This window comes from Pezoporus occidentalis, unplaced genomic scaffold, assembly GCF_034315485.1.
Source record: "Pezoporus occidentalis ecotype Australia unplaced genomic scaffold, CSIRO_AGI_Poc_V1 ctg3, whole genome shotgun sequence".
NCBI lineage: Eukaryota > Metazoa > Chordata > Aves > Psittaciformes > Psittacidae > Pezoporus > Pezoporus occidentalis.
In genome coordinates, this window is record NW_026914940.1 from 7,319,511 (window position 1) to 7,343,528 (window position 24,018).

At 37.2% G+C, this 24,018-nt stretch overlaps 1 protein-coding gene across 3 annotated transcripts in view; it reads left to right on the forward strand.

Moving 5' to 3' along the window:
- The window catches only part of LOC134167867 (dynein axonemal assembly factor 11-like), a 303,297-nt gene that overhangs the window by 270,458 nt on the left and 8,821 nt on the right, over nucleotides 1-24,018 (forward strand). Inside the window, exons 1-11 of one of the 3 annotated variants that reach the window (XM_062626994.1) lie at nucleotides 723-782; nucleotides 1,372-1,481; nucleotides 3,919-4,086; nucleotides 5,812-5,889; nucleotides 8,091-8,263; nucleotides 8,943-9,142; nucleotides 10,325-10,510; nucleotides 13,403-13,480; nucleotides 15,642-15,707; nucleotides 17,142-17,211; nucleotides 18,062-18,157. In XM_062626994.1, coding sequence (XP_062482978.1) covers nucleotides 1,460-1,481; nucleotides 3,919-4,086; nucleotides 5,812-5,889; nucleotides 8,091-8,263; nucleotides 8,943-9,142; nucleotides 10,325-10,510; nucleotides 13,403-13,480; nucleotides 15,642-15,707; nucleotides 17,142-17,211; nucleotides 18,062-18,157 — 1,137 coding nt within the window. In that variant the 5' untranslated portion in view covers nucleotides 723-782; nucleotides 1,372-1,459. Of the gene's footprint in view, nucleotides 1-645; nucleotides 783-1,371; nucleotides 1,482-3,918; nucleotides 4,087-5,811; nucleotides 5,890-8,090; nucleotides 8,264-8,942; nucleotides 9,143-10,324; nucleotides 10,511-13,402; nucleotides 13,481-15,641; nucleotides 15,708-17,141; nucleotides 17,212-18,061; nucleotides 18,158-24,018 lie in introns of those variants that run through there. The other 2 variants (XM_062626995.1, XM_062626997.1) reach the window with 2 other exon arrangements.

Below are 24,018 nucleotides of genomic sequence, written 5' to 3' on the forward strand. Positions count from 1 at the left end.
CCTAATGAAGAGTCCCTCCCCAGCATCCCTATAGGCCCCCTTCAGATACTGGAAGGCTGCTATGAGGTCTCCACGCAGCCTGCATCTGGGCTTATCTCAATTTCTATGTGCAAAAATGAAGCTCAAAAGGATGTTGTTTCTGCAACTGTGTCAGGGATCATGAGCTCGGCGTGCCTCAAGCGCAACGAGACAATCAGGCAGAACCCTTAGTCTTTGAATTGAGGACAGCGGAAGTTTGGAACAAGACAGCACAGCCTTATTACAGCAACAGTCTTGGATTTGGAGCATCCAAGGGTTTTAGCACAACAATGTCACTATGTCATTAGTCCTAGTAAAATGAAGGTCATGGATTATAAACCTCACCCTGAAACGCCTGCAGTTTTAAGTACAAGAAGCCAGTGTGATTATTCTACTTCAGCGTCTAGCTTTGCCCCATGGGCTCTAGACCACCGGCTTAGGACTAATGCCTGCTTCGAAGTTCTGCTTTCTGACTTGCTGCATAGTTGAGCCCTGAGTCATAAACAGCGAAGTGAGGAGGAGGCATTTCGTACACGAGTGCCCACGGGGGCAGGAGCGGTCAAAGCGCTATAGCAAAGCCGTCTTACCTCATGGGCAGGCGGAGCAGTGCCTCAGCGGGCACAAAGCACAGACCGGACTGAGCCGCACGGCGGCGGGGCCTGACCCCACAGCAGCGCCTCCCGCCCGGCCCCGTCGCCATGGCAGCGAAGCGGCGTCCTGTAATGGCGGCGGCGGGGAGCTGAGAGGGGCGGCCATGGTGCGGAGTGAGTGTCGCCGGGAGCTGCTTTCCTCCCCTCACGGGACCTTCCCGCCTGTCCAGGAAGTGCCCCGCTCCCTACCCGCCGTGCTCCCTAACCCCACGCTTGCCTCCTTCCCTGGCAGCCCCATACCCCCCCGGCAGCCCTTCTCTCCCACGGCCTCTCTTGCTCTCCTCACCTTCCTTCCTTACGTTTTCCCTTCTCCCTGGTAACAACGACCCGTTTTATTTCACCAAGCACAGCCCAGGCGTGCTCTTGCCTCTGAAACAGCCCAGCAGTGGGGTGGCCCAAGTGCGGAGACCTCTGTGTGTGGGGACATGCTTCACAGGGTGGCTGATGCCTGAGCACTGCTGTCCTGTCCTTGCAGTTACACGTTTCTAATCCCAGATTATTTTATTTAGGTAAAAGTACCCAATGCAGGCAGATGAAAAACCCCTGTAGTGTTAAAATACACCACACCGTTACTTATGAATCCATAATCTTTTAGAGCTAAAGCAGTATGACCTAAAAGACTGAGTGCTCATGCATATCACTCAGGAGAAAAAAGCCACTGAGGAATTCCATTCCTCTGCTATTTTCCCTGTAATCTATTTAGATTGTATATGGCCATTGGACAGCCAGTCCCTTGCTGGGTAAAATAGTGCTTTGGAAAGGAACTCCTTCTCTCTGCATGAAGCTGGCAGATGGAGCAGGCAGTGCCTGAAGGTGAACGGCTTCATCTCCACAACAGCACGGCATGAATCTGAGCCTTAAAAGTGCATACTTGTCTGAAATGCAGGTTCCCCTGCTGTTTCTTGATACACCTGCAGCTGTCTACCTGTTTATTGTTTCCATTTATTGAATGCTTTTCTTGTATCTGCTCCTTTTCGAGTAAAACAATACTTTTTGGAAGTCCAGCTGTTAGAGCTTCAAGATCGGTTCTCTCCAGTTGACTGATGCCGTCCCTCATTGCCTCCTGTGTTCATGGGAGCATGGGAGTAGCTGTGATCTCTCCTATTACTGGTCCATGCTCTTGTTATTGCACACATAAGCTGGTTAATGAACTTCTCAACGGGAAGAAATGTTACTATGTGTTTTGTCAATGTCTTGGAAAAGCTTTTATTTAAAATTTGTTGTTTTCTCTTGCAACTTTGTTTCCCTCGTTCCTCTTAAATAAACCAGATAGTATAGAAAATGACAAATATTCACTCAGTTTCCTACAGCAGGTCCCCAAAATAGGTCTCTAAAGCTCTATTGTAGCTTCTATTGTGAATGATTGTTTCTGCTTTGCAAACCATCTGGTAATGAAAGTGGACGGTTTTTTGCATAATCACTGTAACAATCACTTCCATTTTCTTTTCATCGGCAAAGGGAAATCTGGCTGTAATAAAACTGTCAGCAATAGTTTGTATGACTTCTTTTTGTATAAAGGGTACAGAGCATGATGTCTCCAATGTGTATGTATGCAGATTGGAGAATATTGTTTTCTTGCTCAAAACCACTGTTTGCACTGGAAATACTGGCACTGAAAAATCAGCCACCAAACATGTTAATAAGCAGGCTTTTTAGTCTATTTTTTACTTGAGTTTTTATTTCTAGCAGATTTACCAAGTAGCTCAGTACTAATACCAGTGTTTCAATATTTTCTGTGAAGACTAAAATATTTAGTCACAGTATTGCCATTCATTGTCTCTCCATTAATTGAATCAGGTTTAATTAATGGGCTGTTAAGGGAAAGCAGTTGTTCAGATGCAGCAAACCTGCCCAACATGATTAAAAAAGAAAAAGACACCTTTCCCAGTATGCCTTATGTACAGACAAGATCCCCTCTTATATCAATATCACCATTATACAATTCTCTAAATCGTATCATAGAGATAGAGGTAACTGTTGAACAGAAGGGAATTTTAACTCTGATCATCTGTAAATAATGTAATATATACAAAACCAGTTTCACCCCTTTCCCAAAGGCTCTAAATACAGGAGGTGCATTGACATGTGTGAGTTTGGATTTAGTTTGGTACATAGTTTACCTAGCTTGTAACAAACTAGTCTGTGTGAATATGTGCAACCATTCCAGGACCACTAATAAAACTGCATGAGTTCACAGCAATGGAAGAATACTTTTAATTAACTCATGGTAGGAACAGTTTGTTTTCACAGATCTCTATATTTTTTCTTTTTACTTACTTCAGAGTCCTTTTGAAAGGCTTGTTAGCCTTTTTTTCAGTATTAACAACCATGAAAATACCTATGCCAACTTGGTAAACCCCTAGTTTTTTAATCAGTACTTCACTGTAGGTCACTGCTTGTCAAGGTGAGGAAAATGCTAGCACTTGTTTTTTGTGTCATAGACTGGAGATGAAGTAATAGCATCCAGCTCAAGAGTAGCACTGTTTGTCATAGAATTTCTTTACCTTCATCATACAGAGCCTTTTCACTATTTGAAAGATTGCATGGCACTAAATTTTACTATGTGATAATTCTGAACCCAGGTCTCTGGTGTTTTTTTGGCTCCTGAAACTCCTATGCTGGCTGCTATTCAACTTGTAGTCCCTAAGAAATAACCAGTATTAAATTTCATTGTAGCATAAACATTTATAAGCATGAATTGGTTATGACTTTGCTTCAAACATAAAAAAGGTAAAAAATATCTGCCCTCTTTCAACGTGTATCCTGATTATTTCTGTGCACACTGTGCTGGTGGAAGAATATGATAACAAGCTGTAGCTAGTTTACTCCCCCCCCCCCGCCCTGATCTGTGATGTGAACATCTGGCATCAGGAAATAAAAGAACATAAAACACTCCATTGCTTTGTCAAGGTGAATCAATCTGCAGCCCAAGCTATGCTGAAAATAGTGGATGCTGGATTAATTTCTGCAAGGGTTGTTATCACACTTGCATTAGCAGTTTTCATATGGATCTTTCTAAATGTTACAGATGACGTGAGTGTGTTTCACAAATGATGTTTACTGTGGCAGACTGGTCTGAAGTCACTTGGTACTTGGTGTCTTTTCTAGCAGATTTTATTTTTGTTGGTGATCCTACCAGATATCTATTTGGTGTGGTAGAACAAAAAATATTAATGATTTTAGAAGTTGCTCTTAAGTCAGATGGCAGAAAATGACTAAAGGGAAATATGACATCTAATGTTTCTTTCAGTCACTGAAGATCTTGTTAGAAGACGTGCAGAGCATAACGACTGTGAAATATTTTCACTGGAAGAAATCTCTTTACATCAGCAGGAAATAGAAAAACTAGAGTATCTTGACAAGTGGTGTCGAGATTTAAAAATTCTCTATCTTCAGAATAATCTAATTCCAAAAATTGGTGAGTGTTTTCTAGGTATGTTTCTTCCTAAATGGTTTTTACATGCATAGTTTTGAAATAGCAAAAAAATATCTGTTGTGCTATACTTTAAGGGAGTGTAGAGTGAGTAACTACAGAAAAGTTCTTTGGGGTCTCCTACAAGATTTTATTTCCTTTCATCTGGTCCAGAATGTCCATTTGAAGCACACAGCAGTTTCAAACCCACTTTAAGATATCATAGTCAAAGGTTTATGTTGAGTCTATTGAGATGTGTCTTTTCTCTTCTTAAAGTAAACCTTTATGCAGCCCTTAAGATCAGACTTGCCTACTAGTATTAGACAGCAAGTTGTAAGGCATCTGCTGTATGGATGAGTCTTGGGTCTGTTCTATAAATGGAAGAAAACCCTCAGGATACCATTGGCTTCAACACTTGTTTCTCTCACATCTCACATGTGTATGGGCATTGCTGTTACAGAAATGCTGGAAGAAAAATGAGCAGCCAACCTAAGCAGCACAAGTCTTGCTGAGAAATTAATTTCAACAGCTGTTTGTGAATTCTGAAGAAAATATCTCTCCAAGGTTTTAGCAAACTAAGTGGTAGGATTCATGTCACCAGACTTTTAGACATCTCTGTCTTAGATGGTTACTGTAGCCTGTCTTTGTAATCCATGATGAAGTAAAGGAGTATTTTGGAGCATGATTTGGTTTGCTGGTTCTAGACAGACAATTCAAGATAAGACAAATTGCACCTTGAAGAGCCTATTTCTCCTTATTGATTATAGAAGAGCCTAGGCAATTAAATCAGCTGCTGAGATGATCTGTGTTGGTCAGATGAAGCTCCCTCTGCTTGAACTTTCTTTCTTTGAGCAGGGTCAGTTTGTACAGCAGTTAATGTGGCTTGTGAATGAGAGTTTGAGGTAAACTTTATGACTTCATTGGAAAGGTTTCCCAGCCAGATCTTCGAAATCATCTGGTGACTGAGGAGAAATTGGTGAACTGTAGCACAAGTTATAGTGTATCTTGTCCCAGATTTATGTCTCTGACCTGTATGTCATGTATCCCAAGTAGTATTGGCATTTTTCAGGCATTTTGGGGAGGGATGAAGATCCTATTCCCTTTCTATATTCAAAAGAGGAAATGTTAGCCATTCTGATATAATTCTCCACTACCTGATAATTTCAGTAGTCCATGGTGAAAATAATCCAGGTTAGATTCCAGACTAGGGGTGTTTGTGGCTTTGTTTTGTTCATACTGAAGCCATAAAAATCCTTATTTGCAAAATTTTCAGAGGGATTAAATGTCTTGTATTAACCTTGTAGATAAAAGACCTTTAAAAATTAAATATGTACTACCAAAGCCAATCTTTTCTATATAAGTGAGTGTAAACTCTAATTTTATAAAGCTTGATTAAGTATGTCCTGATCCTTTCTGAGTTTCATGACAGATAGATAGAATGTTTTACTGTGCTTTTTGACTGGTTCTCTTGCATTATAAATGTGCTTTATAATTTGTGCTAAAAAATTGGTTAAAAACCTTATTTATTTTACTGTTTAATTTTAGATGGTGTTTCAGGAAACTTTTTTTGTCTTTTTATTAATACTAAAATATGAATGCTCAATAATCTGATACCTATTCTGATTTGTCCTTCCTATTTTTCTGCTTTATTGTTTCATTGAAGTGAGCTAGTAAAATCATAATACCGTTTCCAGTGAATAAAACTGAAATAACAGATCTGTTTTGTTACAGAAAATGTGGGCAAGCTGAAGAAGCTGGAATACTTAAATGTAGCTTTGAACAACATAGAAAGAATTGAAAATCTGGAAGGTCAGCTTTTAAACAAACCATTTTGCCGTTTCATGTTGAAACACTTGAGCTGTGATTTAGTGTAAAAGAGTGTTTAAGGGAGTGTATAAGAGGGTATGTCCACCAGTAAAAGGTACTTTGTTGACTCAGAAGAGCTGTTTTGTGTGCAGCTTTTCCACAAAGGCTTCTTCGTAGCAAGTGGGTCTCACTGCTGAAGCTATGACATTGAATTTTCTTAAACATATTTTAACTCATGTTTTGCATACACTGTCACCAGTGTTGCCAGCTATGATAGCTCTATTCTTTAATGCTTTACAAAATGGAAATCCAAATTTGTTTTGAAATTGGTATTTCTCTACTGTAGAGATAAGAACTTGTTATTCAGGTTAACTGGAGCAATGCTGTTTATTTATTTATTTATTTAATGCTATGCAGGCTATATAAAGTCTCTCTTGTGTCATGTTTCAGCAGTCCAGTTCATTTCAGCAATCAAGTGTTACACACAAGAAGGTTCTACTCTGTGTACCGTTTGCATTGACAGTCTGGGGTATTTTTTAAAGAGCTGTTCCAATGATTCTTTGTCATTACATGAAGTTCTCGCTGGTTTATCTGTTACTAGCATTGCATGTGCAAAAGTCTAGCATTTTCCAAGTTCAAAATCTAGGTCTTAGTGCTGCCCATAAATGCATTCCATATTACTTGAATAATTTCTGACTTCCTTGCTTCCTCTTTCTTGATTTTGATTAGTCAGTTGCTAAATCTTTACAACGTCCACCTTGACAAGTCACCAATAATAAAAAAAAGCTGGGGTTTTGGTTTATTTTTTTGTTTAGTTTATTTTGGGGTTTTTAGTTTGGTACTTTTTAAGTCGACAAGCTGAATCAAGAGGATGACTTAAATAAAAGATAAGCAAACAGGCTAAACGAAAGTCTGTAAAAGTTGAAGAAACAGGTAGTACGTTACATATTTGGCAATATGTTGAGAAACTTGCATCTGTTCTCATACCAGTAAATTTTAAGTTCCTTTATCCAGCTGCAGCATTTATTACTGTGATTTGTCATTTCCTGACGAGTCAGAACCTTTAGGAGTGAGCCTTCCAAACATTTGGGTTATTTAAAACCCCTAATAAATCCTTTGGAGTTGCTTATTTTCTTTCAGTGCCAATGTGCATAAAATGCTTTCCAAATAGACCTGCAAAGGAGCACAAGTGATCACAATGATGAGCATTAAGGCTGAGCTCCCTGTTAGGTAAACTTTTTTACTCTTAGAGTCAAGCTGATGCTTCAGGGACAAATTATGATAAAAGGAGAGGCTGATAATTTTTGGATCTGGATTTCCCAGAGGATTTTGTTGGCTAATTAAGAGTTTCTGTTTATAACGAATTGTTTTGGTTAACAATAGAAAAAGGACATGGAGCTGTTGGAGCAAGTCCGAAAGAGGCCCACAGTGATGACTGGGGCTGGAGCCGATCATCAGGCTGAGAAAGTTGGGGCTGTTCAGCCTGGAGAATTGAAGCTGCATGGAGACCTCATAGAAGCCTTCCAGTGTCTGAAGGGGGCCTATAAGGATGCTGGGGAGGGACTCTTCATTAGGGACTGTAGTGATAGGACAAGGGGTAATGGGTTTAAACTTAAACAGGAGAAGTTCAGGTTAGATATAAGGAGGAAGTTCTTTACTGTGAGCCTGGTGAGGCTGCCCAAAGAAGTGTTAAATGCTCCGTCCCTGGTGGTGTTCAAGGCCAGGTTAGACAGAGCCTTGTGTGACATGGTTTAGGGTGAGGTGTACCTGCCAATGGCAGGGGGGTTGGACCTGGATGATCTTAAGGTCCTTTCCAACCCAAACCATTCTATGATTCTATGATTACCAGTATTTGCAATTTAAGCAATGATTCACAATGATAGCTGAAACAATAGCTCATCTAGTATACTAGCATTGACCACAACATTTTGATAGTGATATAACCAATAATAAGCTTTGCTATTTTGTATCTTCTTTAGAATTTTCTGTTTTCTACAAATACTGTGACCTTACAAACTTAAGCTGTGAGTCACTCTTTCACTAGTGGCTTGGAAAAGACATAGTCTGATTGGATGAAATTAGTAGTAAGGCAACAAGTGCAGACAGTTTTATAACCAAGTGTTTGCGCCTGTGTGTGTTTGATGTGTGTGTATGTCATGTATGTTTATTTTATGTTCAAATTGAATTAAGTTTATTTCAAACAGGCTGTGAAGAACTGAAGAAACTCGACCTGACAGCAAATTTCATTGGTGAACTCTCCAGTATTGAAGCCCTAAAACATAATATACATCTGAAGGAACTGTTTCTAGTGGGTAACCCTTGTACTGAATTTGAAGGTTACAGACAATTTGTAGTGGCAACTCTGCATCAATTAAAAGTAAGATTTTAAAAATTAAATGTATATTCAAATAAGTAATGAGATTGTTGACTTAACATACTAAAAATAAATTCCTGTGACAGGATAGCTGGTAGCATTTTCTTACTGTCACAGAAAATTAAATTCTGTTATGAGGAATATGTGGCTACAGTAAATAATGTGATAATAAATCAGTATATTGAGGTTTTTTTGCAATGCCTGCACTGATGTAATGATTTCCTGTCATTGAAACAGGCAGTCCCACAATGTCACTTGGAAAAGCACAAGACGCTTGCTTAACTCAGTAAGTTAAGCAAGAGTAAATTCAGCTCACTTAGTTGGCAATAAACTAACACATCAAAAGAAATAATGTTGTAATAACTTCATGAGCTGAACCAAGGTTGGATGAATATCAGAAATAGCTAAATGGACCCCCTCTACTATATAGTCTGATAAGACCAATAGACATTCCTGGAAAATGCAAAAAGCATCTCTCAGACACACAAACTCATTTTCAGATATGAATAGCAAGTTATTGTTAATTATTTCTAATATAGTATAACTTACATAGTGCTATGGAAATGCATATTTTTAGTTTATACAGAAAGTAATTATCGAATTTAACCTACAGTGTAATGGATTTATTGATTTAAATATGTTTAAAATTTCTCATATATCTATATTTTTCCCCTTTGGGAAGTGTTTGGATAGTAAACAAATAGAACGTTCAGAGAGGATTCAAGCACTTCAAAACTATCCAGAAGTGAAACAGAAAATCAGAGAACAGGAACAAGCTTATCTTCTCAAAAGGGCTAGAGAAAAGGAAGAGGCTCAAAGAAGGATGCAAGAAAGAAAGGACAAGAAACAAAAACAAATGGAATCTAAGCTTGGATTTGACAGGTAAATGCCACTCTTTCTTTATTAAGAATTTGCTTTTTGCTCATTGAATAGTTTATATAATTCCACTTCAGTATTTTCGTTTGTCATTATTGTTGATTCTAGCGGCATTAATTCTCCTCATGCATGTTACCTCTAATGGAAAATATAATTAATTACAAGCATGATTAATTACTGACCTGCAGACAGTACAATAGAATTTTGGTACCAAAACTCCAAACTGGGTGCCAAAATAGTGTAATTGATAGCTTCTTTCAGGAGTACAGATGGAAACTGTTGTTTAAGGAAATGTAGGGGTTCCAGAGAAAACAGCTGTTCACCTGTAATTTCCTTTGCTATACAGTTATTAGATATGAAGACTGAAATGGAATATTGCAGATCTTTTGAGATGTAAAAGGGTATAGAATGTTCATTTCTCTATTCTTCCACCTAATATATCTGAGATTACCTAGACAGCAGAAGGATTTTTGTCTGGGCTCAGATCCCACTGCAGTTGCCATCCATCTTATTTTTTATCCAATAAAGACTAAATTCCATGGAGCTGGCTATGGAACTTTGTCCTCATATATCACAACTGTATCATAAATCTATTTTTCTCTCTATATTGGCAGCGAATTTCTGAATATTACAGAGGCTTAGGGCTAGGGAGAAAAATGATTCAGGTTCTAAGGTTGCATTTGAGGAGATGCCCAAGTAAAATATTGCTACCCTATAAATTTCTAATCTGCTGCTGCCTGATATTGGGAATGTTTAAACATCACACAGACTGAAGGTTTCTTTCACTTGTAAGCTGTAAAAGTATCTGAAAGTTCTGGTCCTGTAATTAAACACATTGATCTATCAGTGTTTTCAGAGAGTTAGGCATAACCATAGCACCACTGCTCAGTTAAGTCAATGAAAAACATGTTGAAATACATTTTGTTGGTTGATGAAAGAAGCATAGATATATCTATCCAGATATATAAGATATTGTTCTTTGTAGGAATCATACATCTATTAGTATTGGGTTAAAAAATTATATTATTACAAGAATTCATTAGCAAGTACTGTTACTCTTCCTTTGTTTCATTGGTGTCCTTGCCCATGGCAAAGGGGTTGGAACTCAATGATCTTAAGGTCCTTTCTAACCCTAACCATTCTATGATTCTATGATTCTGTGATAATATTCCACATGATCTTGTGTAGTCCAGACTCCATACAGGAGAAAGAAAAAAATCAGGCAGAAGGAGGTGAAGAACAAGAATCATGGAGAACAACTGAAGATGATGAAGACAAAAGATTTTGGGAGGAGCCTACACCATACACTCCAGAATCTAGATTAGAAACTCACAGATACATTGAAGAGAAACGGAGAGCTAAAGAGAATGTAAGGTAGAGTTTTATTTTATTATATTCTATGAGTTGAAAAAAGGGAAATTTTCAAAGATACAGAGAAGAGGAAGGTGACTGCCTCACATTAAGTGTTACTGAGAACTGGCAGCTTAAATCCCTGTTGCCTGTGCAAATATGCTTATAAAATATAAGTGAAATATTCAGACTCTTCATTTTGTTTGTTTTCATTTTCTAAAATGAATGGTATTTTTTTTTCCCTCAAATGGAGTTTTTAAATGGAATTTCACTTTTCAACTCCATTTTATGGACTGTAGAAATTTCACTTTTGTGTCCGCTAACTAATGTGTTTTGTGTAGTTTGATATTTCATATTGTTGCTGAAAGGATTTATCCAGGGTGCAGATTGCATTGTACAGATGCCGTACAGTCCACACTACAAGTGGCATTTCAGACACCTTTTCTATGTGACTTAGGAATCTTTTCATGTGCTTTATCAAAGATGTTCATCCCAAGTAATGAGATTCTTCATGCTATCTATGCTATTTGGAATCTGAAGATGTGTGGCCCCTGAAAAGCCCTTCAAATTTCCTAAAGTTGTCACTGGTTTTGCTGAACATGGAAAATTAATGCAGATATGACAAAAATCAGTTTTTTTTATTGCTGCTGGCTTATCAGTTCCACAAACATTGTAAGCAATGTCTTTTTTTTCCTTCTTTATTTTTTGCTTATATAACAGCATTTGTGCCAGAGATTTTTCTAGCTGTTCTTTTTAAAGGCATGCTTTTTAAAAGGTTTATGAAGCCTAAGTATTGAAAAAGTCAGTCCCAGGGAACTCTCCCAGAAGTCTGGAAATCTGCATAACTTGTTGCTATTATTACTTCAAGGTCTAGCACTTTCTCAGAAGAACTACTGTGAAACCCAGATTCTAGCTAGTTAGAATTTTGCTGTGTTTGGGGATGCCCTACTCTAGTCAAAAGCAAATTTCTTCCAAATGCTTCCCTCTAAATATATTCAAGGAGATTTTAAATAGTGTTACAATAAAGATAGAATAATTAATTTCTGAATTTGATTCTGAATTTCCAAGTTATTTGAAGGAGTTAAAATTCCTTTCATGGTTCATTTTATATTGGTTTTGAGGTAGCATGAGAAAGGTGAGAACAGAAAAGTTCCCCTGACGATTTCAAATCTTGCTGGTGGACAAGAGTGGAAATATAACTTTAATGTAAGTTGCTCAGTATAAAAGGGAGTGGAAATATAACTTTAATGTAAGTTGCTCAGTATAAAAGGATGAGGGTTTTGTATGAAATGGTCATGACCTCAATCACACCAGTGCTAAATTTAAGCCTATCTACAACATGTTAGCACACATCAAATTTGCTAGCTATGTTAAAGTTGCACAGCTGATAATAAATTGAGCAGCTTTGGTGGTTGCCAAATGATTGAGTACCTGTAGTTTCATCCAAAGAAACTTCAGAAAAGTGTAAAATCAGTTGCAGCTGAAGGGTGCCCAGGATCTCCTTTAGCTGCTCATTGCCAGAACAAGGCCTTTCATCTCAGCACAAAGTTAAAGAACTTATCTTGAATTCTAATGCTTGTGACATAACTGGATTTGCCTTGAAATAGTTCACATGAGCAGACATATTTCATCTAGAAACAGATTATTAGTAGCTAAAAGATGGTAGGATATAATTTCCTGAAGTATTTCTGAAAACAGCATCTTTAGAACAAAGTTCACTTTGCACTTCAATGTCAAAAGTAGATATTCAGGTATAGAAGATGCTAGCCCACAAATCCCATTAAACCTCTGATTTATACTATAGAATACTATTGAACAGAGGGGTAGTTGTGAATCTTTCTTAAATAGAAGTTGTTTTTACGTAGTCATTCCAGTAGCTCCAATTGAATGTTTTTATTTCTTCTTCAAATCCATCATATTTATAGACCAAATATTTTTTTATGCCTTTTTTTCCCCCCAAAGTCGGTCTAAACCTTACATGCTTTATTTACCTCATTAGTGATTTACCTGTAGTGTTCTCTTAATTTTGAATTTACAGTAAGAAAATAGTTTGGGAACACAAAAAGCAATGAATTGCTGTTGTCTTTTTGAGAAATACTTTTTTTCTATGCCAGCTGAAGTAGGCTGAAGAGTGGATTAATGCAAAGCAAGAATTACACTGCTATATTTTAAAGAGAACATAGCCATTTTTTACCTAGGTGCCAGCAGATTTTTCTTTTTCTAAGATTCTTTACTCTTCCTCTCCTTGCTCATGATTTAAACATTTATACAGGAAAACACCAGTGCCACATGACTTAATGAACTTTGCAGAAAATTTAAGGTAGCTTATTTTTGCACCAAATGAAAGTCATAGTTTAATTGCTGATAGTTGGACATAGCTAGTGAAGACTGAAGTCTCCATCAGTAATATGTTTTGTATTATTTGAAGGAAGAATGCAACAAAAAATGCAGTAGATTTTTTTAAACAAATAATCTGCATGTAATGTCTTTAGAATTGCTTGCACACGCATTGAATTGGTTAACAGTAATGATATCTCATGATTAGTGTGACCATTTATAACTAGAAAAACGTCCCATTTCTTATGTTTAAGCAATCCACTGATTCCTTAAGATATACAGATAAATTTGATATATTACTGTTCAATAATGGGCACTGTGACGTGCCCAGAAGAAGTTATTATCAATGCAAGACGTGATGTTACAAAGCATTTGCTCATATTTAAATGATGCTTTTAATGTGCAATCAGACATTTGATATAACCTGTTTTGTTCCTGCAATAAATTGTAGCTTTAATATCAAATACCAGATAATTCTTACCTCTTACCATCCACTTCTTTTTTTTTTTTTTTTTTTTTGCTACTGAAATAGAATACCAGAATGTCAAATTTTAAACCATTTTTCTTTGTTTTGTTAAGGGAATCAAAAAAGAAAGAGAAGCCTCTTTGGACACTGGTCACTGCAGAGGGAAAAGTTCTGAACGTGAATGTGCCTAAGTATGTAAGGTCCCTGGTGTGGAATCCGACTTCTAAATTTATATGCAGATGCTGGAAAAATAATTAGTTTTCAGTGAGTGAGGTGTTGAAGATTGTTTAATTTAACATCTTGGTCTCTGATGATGGAAGAGCTTGTTTTTCTGTAAAAGATAGATATAACGTGGTTTACTCTTTTTCCTTCTATGGTAAGGCTCTCTTGGAGCATCTTACTAAGAGTGGAAAAAGTTTAACCAGTTTGTTGAAGAAAGATAAATGTGTATGGGTACACACTTTAAATGTGGGAAAATACATCCAAGTAATATTTCTGGACAGAATTATTCAGTCCTCTGATGACAGATGAAACCCTCTCAGAATTAGGAAGGATGTGTAATCAGCTTCTATGGCATGAGGTCCTTTGACACTGAATGAGGTCTCTAGCAGCAGAGGCAGGGAAGTCTTTTTGTATTTTATCATTTACAAAGGCACCTGAGTATTATGGAATGAGTTTCCAGAGATATCGTCTGTGTGTTACCATTGGTTTCTCTTGAATCAACCTTTTCTTTTCTAAAGGAGAAGACAGAGTGCAAACATTGTTTCCTTATAAATGGCTCCCCCGAGAGCCTTCTATAGAAGAGTGATCAAAAAGCGGCATGCAAAGGGCCACATACCTGTCTGCTGTCCTCTGAACAAGATTTTCCATCTTAAGACTGATCTAGCTGCAAAATCAAAGCTCAGAACATGCTCATCGTTTGCATGAAGAATGCTTTCTAAATCTTGGAAATTTATAAATCCATGCACATTCAAGGAATTTGAAAACCTGCATTGTAGAATCAGTGCGTCATTTTCAGTGGGATAGGGAAAACTAAAGGTAGTGGAAGACCTCCTGTTTATTCCATCTGCACCGGGAGATACTTACCATTGTATTGATGTACTTCTTTTTTTTAACAAATGTGTTGATTGAAAAAAACTTTATTTTCTAGTTCAAAGAAGTCTAAAATAGTTTAATTAAAATAGTTCATAGAATTTGATTGTACCTCTAAAAAGCAGAAGCATTTAGAATAAAGGTCTAGCTATCTATCTTTTTAAAAGAATTAAAGTCCCTAGACTTCACTGTTAGTAGCAGTCCTGTTTGTGTCACCCAAGTTTTCTGGATTAGAATTTAGTCTGTGTATGTGCCCATGTAAAGCCAGATCAATGATCAGTTTCTGTCATGGCTTCAACAAGAATATCACAGCTCTTCATGCAATCTGGCAGTGTATCAGAGAGACATAAATAAAGAGATACAAGTAGACAGATAGTGTTCTCCAAAGTTTTTGCTTCAGTGCAGAAGTCTAATGCCCATAGCAATGTCCAAGCTTCTTGGCTGCTCTTTTGGAAGGTTGGCAAGGGAACTCTGCTGAAAGCAGAACTTCCTCAGTTCTGATTAGATTTCCCCCTAGAAAATTTTACAGTTCTTTTTAGATTTCCCCCTAGAAAATTTTACAGTTCTTTTCTCTTTTTCACCCTTCATATTTTAGTGATTTCTCAAAGTTTGCAATAAGTAAGATGCAATAAAAGAAAAAAGCCTGAATATCATTCTCTACAGTATTCCATTAAAAAAATGCCCATAACTCAAAAGCTTCATAAACTTTCTTGCAAATTGACTGTATCAGAATACAATATCAATGATATTGTACAAATCATGTATTACTTTGGAAATGCACAGGCAGATATGTATACTTTAGACAAATTAACTGCTATCAACAAAGATGCAGGTTTTTTTTTAGCGTATGATATGTTTAGAATTATCAAATTCCAGGCTTTTCATGCTTTTCATGAACGAACTGTTTTTGCTATGAAGATGGTGGTAAAGCAGGCAGATTTCACCAGCAGATGTCTCTCTTTCTGCATTGACAGGCTGAGCTTAATTTTTAACTGACCTTCAGCAGTATTTGTGTCTTCTTTTCCTTGTGGGTTGGGTGGGGAGAACAAAAAATGAATGAAAGAATGACTTTTGTTCAGATACCAGCATATTTTTGTGTTCAGGAGGCAAATTGCAACTGTTCCTAAAATGATCATGTGATATATTGTCTCAATGGTGTTTGTATTCATCTAAAAGTGCTAGCAGTGAAAGGATGCTGTGATATTTGCTTATTCACTCCAATTGTATTTATCCTGAAGGTTTTCTTGTTATTATTATTAGGCTTCATTTCTCTTTGAAAGATGATGAAGAAAACAACCAGATCATCTTGGATCTTGCTGTTTACAGGTCAGATTTATTTTTTCTTAATTTTTGCCATTCTGAAGTTTCAATACACAGTGTTCAATTATATTCCTCTCTTCTTTCAAGAGGAAAACAAATAATATTGGGGGTACGGGAACCACTTTTGAAGTCTGTGCAGGAGAAATGAATCTTAATAAACCATAGTCCCTTCAGACTGTTCTGTCACTGTGAATGAGGACTCTTAACAGTCGTTTTTTTGCACCTGATGTTCCTTGCAGTTCACAGACAGGTTTCCTCCACACCTTTCCTTTTATACTTATGTAAAATCTTTTTCATTCTTTATTTGCAGATTAAGGTTGTAGGGATTTTTTTCCCCAAGTGCTCTAGTACAGTTAATGTCCTTCTGTCTAAATTCTTTGCCTCCCTATGACAGAATAGGGTATCCTTGTCCTACTTTCCTTCCTTACTGGAGAGAGTCCATAGTCCATGCTGTTTCCTGAATTGTGCCAGGCTATTGGCTGGAAGAAGTATGCTTGAACCAGGAAATCTGATAACTATTTGCTAATATATACTACTAAGCTTTGCCCAGGCTTCAGGAAGGGGTTGGAAACCTAAAAGCTTATTTACCTATAATAGGAATTTGTTAGAGTAAAGCTTGAACTAGTATTATAGCACAGAAACACAATTCATGCCAGTTGTTCTTCCCTTAAAGCTTATTGGTTTCCCTCAAAAGAGTCCTGCTTTCTATTTCTGAATTCTAAGAATTAGCTTTTTTGGAGCCTCAGAAAATCTGTTCAGGTTCAATAAGATATTGGACATGTTATAATATTTTGTGCTCACTTGAAAAATTCACTCAAGAGGTAACTTTATAAATGAAGGGAAACAAAGAATATGTACTTGTACATTCACATGAGGGTATGTGTCACATGATGAAGAGCAGATGTTAAAGTGGAGCTTTAATAGGTCCAAATTGTGTTTGACAGACTTGCAGTTTTCTGATTTCTAGAAATGCAAAGTATTTCTGTTCATGGTTGTCCAGCAAACTCTGTGCAAAAAAAACTGATCTCTTACTATACATTTACTAGTTAAGCCTTCAGAAACAAAAGCAGCAAAATAATTTTGCAATTTTAAATAGTAAATAGATCAATTTTCATAGCAATGTAAAGCACAAAGCTAATAGATGAAAAACCATTTGCCGCAAAGATTTTGAATTCTTGCAGTTATAGAATTGCTGATGTGGTAAACTTGACAGAATTCAGATGTTATTTTAGTTAAAATTCTGAGAACACATGGGAAGATCAGGTTTTTCTTCCAAAGACGTTAACACTTTGAAATATACACATATTTCACATAATAATTAGAATTGAAGTTTGTGGCTTATAAACTGCAAAATCACCATTAAAGAGCTATATGTTCTGCACTGCTTATTTACTGGACTGTATTGTAAATTGATTCTTTTATTTGTATTTCATCCTGAAGACATTTGGACACTTCTCTGCTTGATATTGATGTCCAGCCAACTTATGTACGTGTAATGGTGAAGGGAAAGGTTAGTGTTTTCTTACTACATTCATTTCAAACCAAGAGTTATCATTGACCATAGTTACTTAGACGACTCTGGGTCTGACTTCTATGAGTTACCAACTGTGTGCACCTATGCAGAAGAAGTTCTTTCATACTTGCATTATTTTAGACCACACATAAACTGTGGAAGTCCTAACCAGAAGATATGCAAAGCCTGAAATGAAATTTCACTCTCTCTTCTTCTCTCCTTCTCTTGTTTCTCCCCCACACAGTGTACCATAATTGACTTAAGAAGAGATCTTGCTGGTGGCCCTAGGCTAGAATTTAGCAATTTCACAATCTGGAATTCATAGCTGACAGAAACAAATGGATGTATATTCTTTTAAAGGGCATTTAAAATGTCATTCCACTTGTCTGTCTTCTTACTGGTTTTACCATCCATTTTTTGAAAAAATCCAAGTTACTTAAAACAGTAAACCAAAATCCCTATTTTTGACTGTACCAACTACATAAACAAAATTTCAGGAGTACTTTACATCTAAAATAGACTGGATAATCTTTCTTATTTAATTGCTAATATAAGTCAAGTGTCATTTCATAACCTTCTTTAGAAATGTCACTTTGGCTATGACAGCAATTCAGGAATATGTATGTGACTATACTTGTCAAGTGAAAGCTGTTTAGCATGCTAATAATTTATTATGGTTAGTAATACTATAAATAAAGTGAGAGGATTTAGACCTTTACTGTCCTTAAGATCAAAGGATGTGATAGTGATGTTTCTGCATGTGTTCTGTGCAGGTAAAAAAAAAAAAGAAACCAACAAAACCCAGATATTGTAGCATAATATACTCCAACCCCACATTTTCTTACAGCCATTTCAGTTTGTGCTCCCTGAGGAAGTGAAGCCAGACAGCAGCTCTGCTAAAAGATCACAAACAACCGGTCATTTAGTTATCAGCATGCCAAAGGTAAAGTAATCTGAGGAGGCATTATACAAAGATACTTAAATGTTGTGAATACTTCAGGAATGTTACAAGTAACATCTGCCTAGCTAAAGTTATTCAGTCCAGCCTTTCCCATCAGGATGTATTTTCCAAGGAAGGAGAATTCCAGTAAAAAATTAATCATAGAGCGAAACCTTAGGATTTAAGATTCCTGTAAAGGAACATTGTGAAAATCAGTATTAATAGAACTATTTCTATTTCCTTTCTTTTCAACAAAACCAGCTTTTTATATATGAAAAGAGATTCTGCAAAACATGCAGTGTTGTGCAACTGTATAAGAAGATTTTTAAATAATTGAAAATAAGCAACTTACCTACTTTGCTTTTTCACCTGTGAAATAATAAATACAACTCTATTACTAAAAAATTATGTGGCACATATATGTATGAAGGTTATGTTTGGTTCAAAGACAGGGATGATGTACTCCTCTCACGTCTCAGGTGATCTTCATGGGAAGAGAATCTAATTGTGGCTGCCCCATCCCTGGCAGTGTTCAAGGCCAGGTTGATTTGGGCTTTGAGCAACCTGGTCCAGTGGAAGATGGGAGAGGTTAATAAACTTCAACATCTTGCTCCTCCCTTACTTTGGAAGGTTGGGGGATTTTAAGTCCTCTAGGACTACATTGTATATTTTTGGTTTTCAGAAATAGAGTAACAATAGTTTCCAGGAAAAAAAAATAAAAATCTTGGTACTCTAGCTTTACCCTTGTGGCCTCTAGGAAGTTTCTGTGCTGGGTAGTAGCAGTGGGACATGGTGCCACAGATTAATTTGCCAAGATATATTAATTACAGCATTTTCTTCTGAAGGAGGAGCCTTCAGCTGCTATTTGGGGTCAGTTCTTTGTCTTTGTGCTCTTATTTAATTCTAAGACTATGCAACTAGTAGCTAAAACTGAAGTAAAAAAAAAACCTGAAAATGCAGGTTTTGGCTTTTGTCTTTTTCCACTTGTGGTTCTATACCTTCTATGTTTTCTTCTACACTCCAGTCCCATGCCACCTGTCTTTCCTTACATGGACTGCCTCTCATTAAATCACAAACTGTCTCTCTAGCATCAAGCATGCAGTTTCACCAGGAGCTTGAAGAATGCTGAGAATTGTACTCATTTGGTTAAGATCCATATTTTGTTAATGTTCAAAATTCACTCATATGGTAATTTAGACTTTCCTAAATTTATTGCTTTGAAACTGAGGCCTTGACATTTGCCATTTTGGATAATGTTGTTTTCAAATGTTGCTGAACAGTTTTACAATTTAATTGTCTTTTGGATATTTTAAGTGCTATCAGTTTGCTATCCCATAACATACTTTTATTACTCATGCATCTTACTAGTCTCTTTGTGGATAATCAGTGTATTAGAAAATGTAAATGTTTCAGAGAATCTCTGGATATAATAAACTCTGCTGCCTGCCTAGAAAGTCATACCTAAATCAGCAAAATGAATATCCTTTCTTCATATTGTGATTGAGAACTGCCTGTATTCCATTACAAACTTTATAATTCACCTCTATTTCACCTATATATTTTACCTAGTCTGAGGGTCTGAAGCCTGCTTCATCTCAGAATGTCATGATTCATAGATAGTTGTGAGACCTGAGGAGAGAGAATAGAATAACTGAGATGATGTTCTGAGCTTTGCCTTGGTTTGGTCAAAAACTGCTTGTGTAGCTGGGACACAGGGAGATATGCATGAATGAAATGCTGCGTGGTCTAATATCTTCATTGTCAGTGGATCCAAAAACTTGGATCCTGGTAAGCAGCTTTGAAGAAAAGGACCTGGGAGCATTGGTGAACACCAAGTTGAACATGAGCCTCTTGTAGAATGTATGCCTCTTGTAGAGGCAATGTCCTCTTCTGGCAAAGAAGACTAATTGTACCCTGGCTGGCATTAGGAGAGTTGCCAGCAGGCTGAGGGAGGATTCTTCCACTCTATTCAGAGTTGGTGAGATGCACTTGGAGTACTGTGTCCAGTGCAAGAGAGACGTGAACAAACTGGAAAGAATCCAGCAAAGGGCCATGAAGATGTTGAAGGGACTGGAGCATCTCTCCAATGAGAAAAGGCTGAGACAGCTAGGACTGTTCAGCCTAGAGAAGAGAAACCTCAAGGGGATCTTACCAACACGTGTAAATACCAGAAGGGGGGTGCAAAGGCCATGGAGCCAGACTCTTTTCCATGGTGCCTAGTGACAGGACCAGAGGCAATGGGCACAGAATGAAACATGAGACTGTAGTAACAGGACAAGGGGTAACGGGTTAAAACTTAAACAGGGGAAGTTTAGATTGGATATAAGGAGGAAATTCTTTCCTGTTAGGGTGGTGAGGCACTGGAATAGGTTGCCCAGGGAGGTTGTGAATGCTCCATCCCTGGCAGCGTTCAAGGCTAGGTTGTACGAGGCCTTGGGTGATATGATTTAGCTTAGGGTGTCCCTGCCCATGGCAGGGGGTTGGAACTAGATGATCTTAAGGTCCTTTGCAACACTAACGATTCTATGATTCTATGAGAGGTTTCCTCTGAACATCAGGACACACTTTTACTGTGAGGGTGACCAAGCACTGGCACAAGTTGAGGAGTCTCCATCTTTGGGATATTCAGAAGCCACCTGGACATGGTCCTGGGCTCTAGGTGGCCCTGCCTTGGTTGGGGGCTTGGACCAGATAACCTCCACGGGTTCTTTCCAGCCTCAACCGTTCTGTGAGTCTGTGATCCTGTGAACTTCATGGATTTGCTGACCAAAGTTGGATTCATGCTACATAGCAGCAATTGCATGTAACAGATGCTAGCTTCTCTACTGCAGTCAGAGAGTCTGTTCTCTTTCCCCAGGACTGAATTAGAATGCTTGAGTTACATTTTTGAGATACATATCCTTTTCAGAGGCTCTCTATCCATAGAAACTTTATTGGTATTAATAGAATGTAATCTGGGAAGCAAAGTGTAATGAATGAAGATTAGCAACAACTGGCCAAGAGATACTTTTCTTCCAGAACATTATGGCTGAGGTTATCAACAATGAGAACACTAATTTGATAACAACTTAATATGAATCTTCTACCAAGGTACTAAGATACAGTGTTCACGCAACTTCTTTCAGGTTGTATGAGTGTTAAGACAAGCTTAATGACTATATTGCACCATATATAACCTTTTTGTTTCTGCTAAATAACTACTATCAAAATAAAATTATTTGCAACTAGATAAATGACCTAGTACATTCCTCAGGTAACTAAAATGTTAAAAATGCTCTTAAACTAAAAATAGTCTTTTATAATATGCTTGCAATACTATCCTGACAAGATTTCTATCAGTAACAGAACAGAAAGTGAACTGAATTCAATAAGTGTTTTTCACTTGCTTTAGTCAGTTTCTGATCAGGTTACTAAACCTATCACCATTCATCTTCCAGCCTGATCACAGCTCCCTAGCATTTAAAATGAAAACAAAAACCTCTTTCCTTGCCTCTCGGATGACCTTGCCATAGCACAAATACTGGAGATCATAAATTTGACGTGAAGTAAAAGAAAACAAATAATCTTCACCTTCTTTTCTGGAAGCATTTTTCTTAAATGTGCTATTTACTGCACAGCAAATCACTGCAGAATGGCTGTCTTTCTGAGGCAGCATCTACCCATGTTTTCTTGCCAGGTCAGCAAAACAAACTGAAGGACACATTCACTGAAATGATACAGTGACACTTCTAAAGTGTAGTGTTTATACTGCAATAATCATCTTACAGAGATTTTGCATGAATAAGGAGTTGATAGTGACTACATTGGACATGCCTCATTTTCTGGGAAAAATATTTGTGACATGAAGCTTTTCAAATGTTGAACCTCTCTGCTCTGGCAGTGTCATCATTGCAGATGATGCAGTAAAATTAAAACCTGAGAGTTTCTTTGATAGACTTTGACCAAAATTGGCATATTAAATCAATGATTTTGTAAAATGTCATCAGTAGATTACACCAATAGCATTTTAATTAATGTCTGAGAGAAAGCATCAAAACCCAGGGTTATTAACAAGCAGTTTTCATTTAGGGCTCTGAAACATTCCATGACATGTTTTAAAACTTCACTGTCCTTATTTTAATGAATCAGAGAGAAAAAATTTGGACTTTGTGATTAATTTTTTGTTATATAAGCAGTCACAAATGAATTCTGGCAGCTTTTTATTGCCTGGCCCTTCAAAAGCATTTAGAAATTTAAAGATCAATGACAGCTAGATTCTTTAATTAATTTAAAAATAGGAGTGGTATATATTATGCATGTCAGTGGAAAGGTTATTTGATGGAATTACATTATGTAATTCTCTCTTTTCTAGGTATGGTAAATGCAGTAGTATTTCATTACCATCAAAGGCGTGTGGAGATATACAGCTGTGGAACACTAGAAACCTATTCATCCTTCAGAATAAATGTGTTTCAGGGAAACTCTTGCTCAGTGGAATTCCTGTTGTAGAAGAGAGTCGCTATGGGAAAAAGATGAGACTGAAAAGATGGCTTAGCTTGATTTAGCTTAAAAATCTAGGGGTTTTTATTCCTTCTGTTTACTCATTCCATATTCTACTTAACACATCAATTTCTAGAATTTTCTGATAATGATGTTAAAAGGGATCTTCTTTCTGTTTTCTGATTAATACAAATATTAGAAAGAGTTACATAGAATAGCTTTCAGAAAGTTTCATTATATTAATGTAGTCCATCTTCCTGTGTATCACAGGCTTTAAATTTCAGACAGCTATCTTTCTGCTAAGCCCAAAGTCTTGGTTTCAGCCTCAGTTGAAACTATGGCAGTTCTGTTTTCCAGAACAGCTGTCCTCACTTGACCACCATCACCATCACTAAGGGATGTCTGTCAGTCAGCTACTGGTGTGGTGAAGCTCACATACCACTGCTGTATATGGAGTTGTGTTTCAAAAAGAAGAATAATTAGAGAATATCATTTGTATTTTTTTTCTTGAATAGGGGTAAGAGGGCATCTTTTGCACAGGAGAACTTCTATGTTAAGCTACTTGATAATTAATAATAGGTGTTTTAGTAGGCAAAACCTAACCCTTCCCTAAGTGCCAGGATCACTTCTTGTCAAGGAAACCTTTTCTGTTGGTTGTGGAATCAGCAAATTCACTCACCATCCTTGCTCGTGTGCTCTGAGGGCAAAGTAAGGAACATTAATCTCAAGGGGATCAAAGGAATGAATTATTGTTAAAAGAACAGAACACTAGAGGGCCTTCTGCGAAGAGAACGAAGATCCAAAGAAATAGGCTTTCCCTCAGCGTAAACACAGAATCAGAGGGGATCAGCCTCTTCCCAACGGATTTCAGAGATGAACAACAGAAGCTACAGGCTCTGTCCTATTTCTGTCCTATTTCAGAACAGATACTTTAACTTCACTGGTCTTCTACCCTGGACTATTTTCAAATCAATTACACTAAGAAATAGTCAATAAAATTTACTATTTGGCGTAGTTCCTGTTCTCCTTCCTGTCAAGTGCTTAAGGGGTCCCTCTGCTATGCTGTTAAGAGGGGAAAGAGATACGGTTTTGCCATGAGATTCCCTTTTGTCAACAAGACAACTTCCAAAAAACGGTGATGGACATGTTTTCTTTGAGAAGGGGAATTCGCTTGGATTTTGAACTTGAGATTCTGTTTTAGCAAAGGAGCTGAGGGAATTCCTGGTCATTTGTACATTTCTGGTCACTTGTCCCTTTTTTAAAGTGTCCAGACTGCAGCTGAGTTTTTAATTAAAATGTCTGAACTAGCACATGGATACCAGAAGTGAAATGTAAGTGAGAGGCACATCATGAACCAGTTAGTTACTGTGGAGAAAATTAGCAAT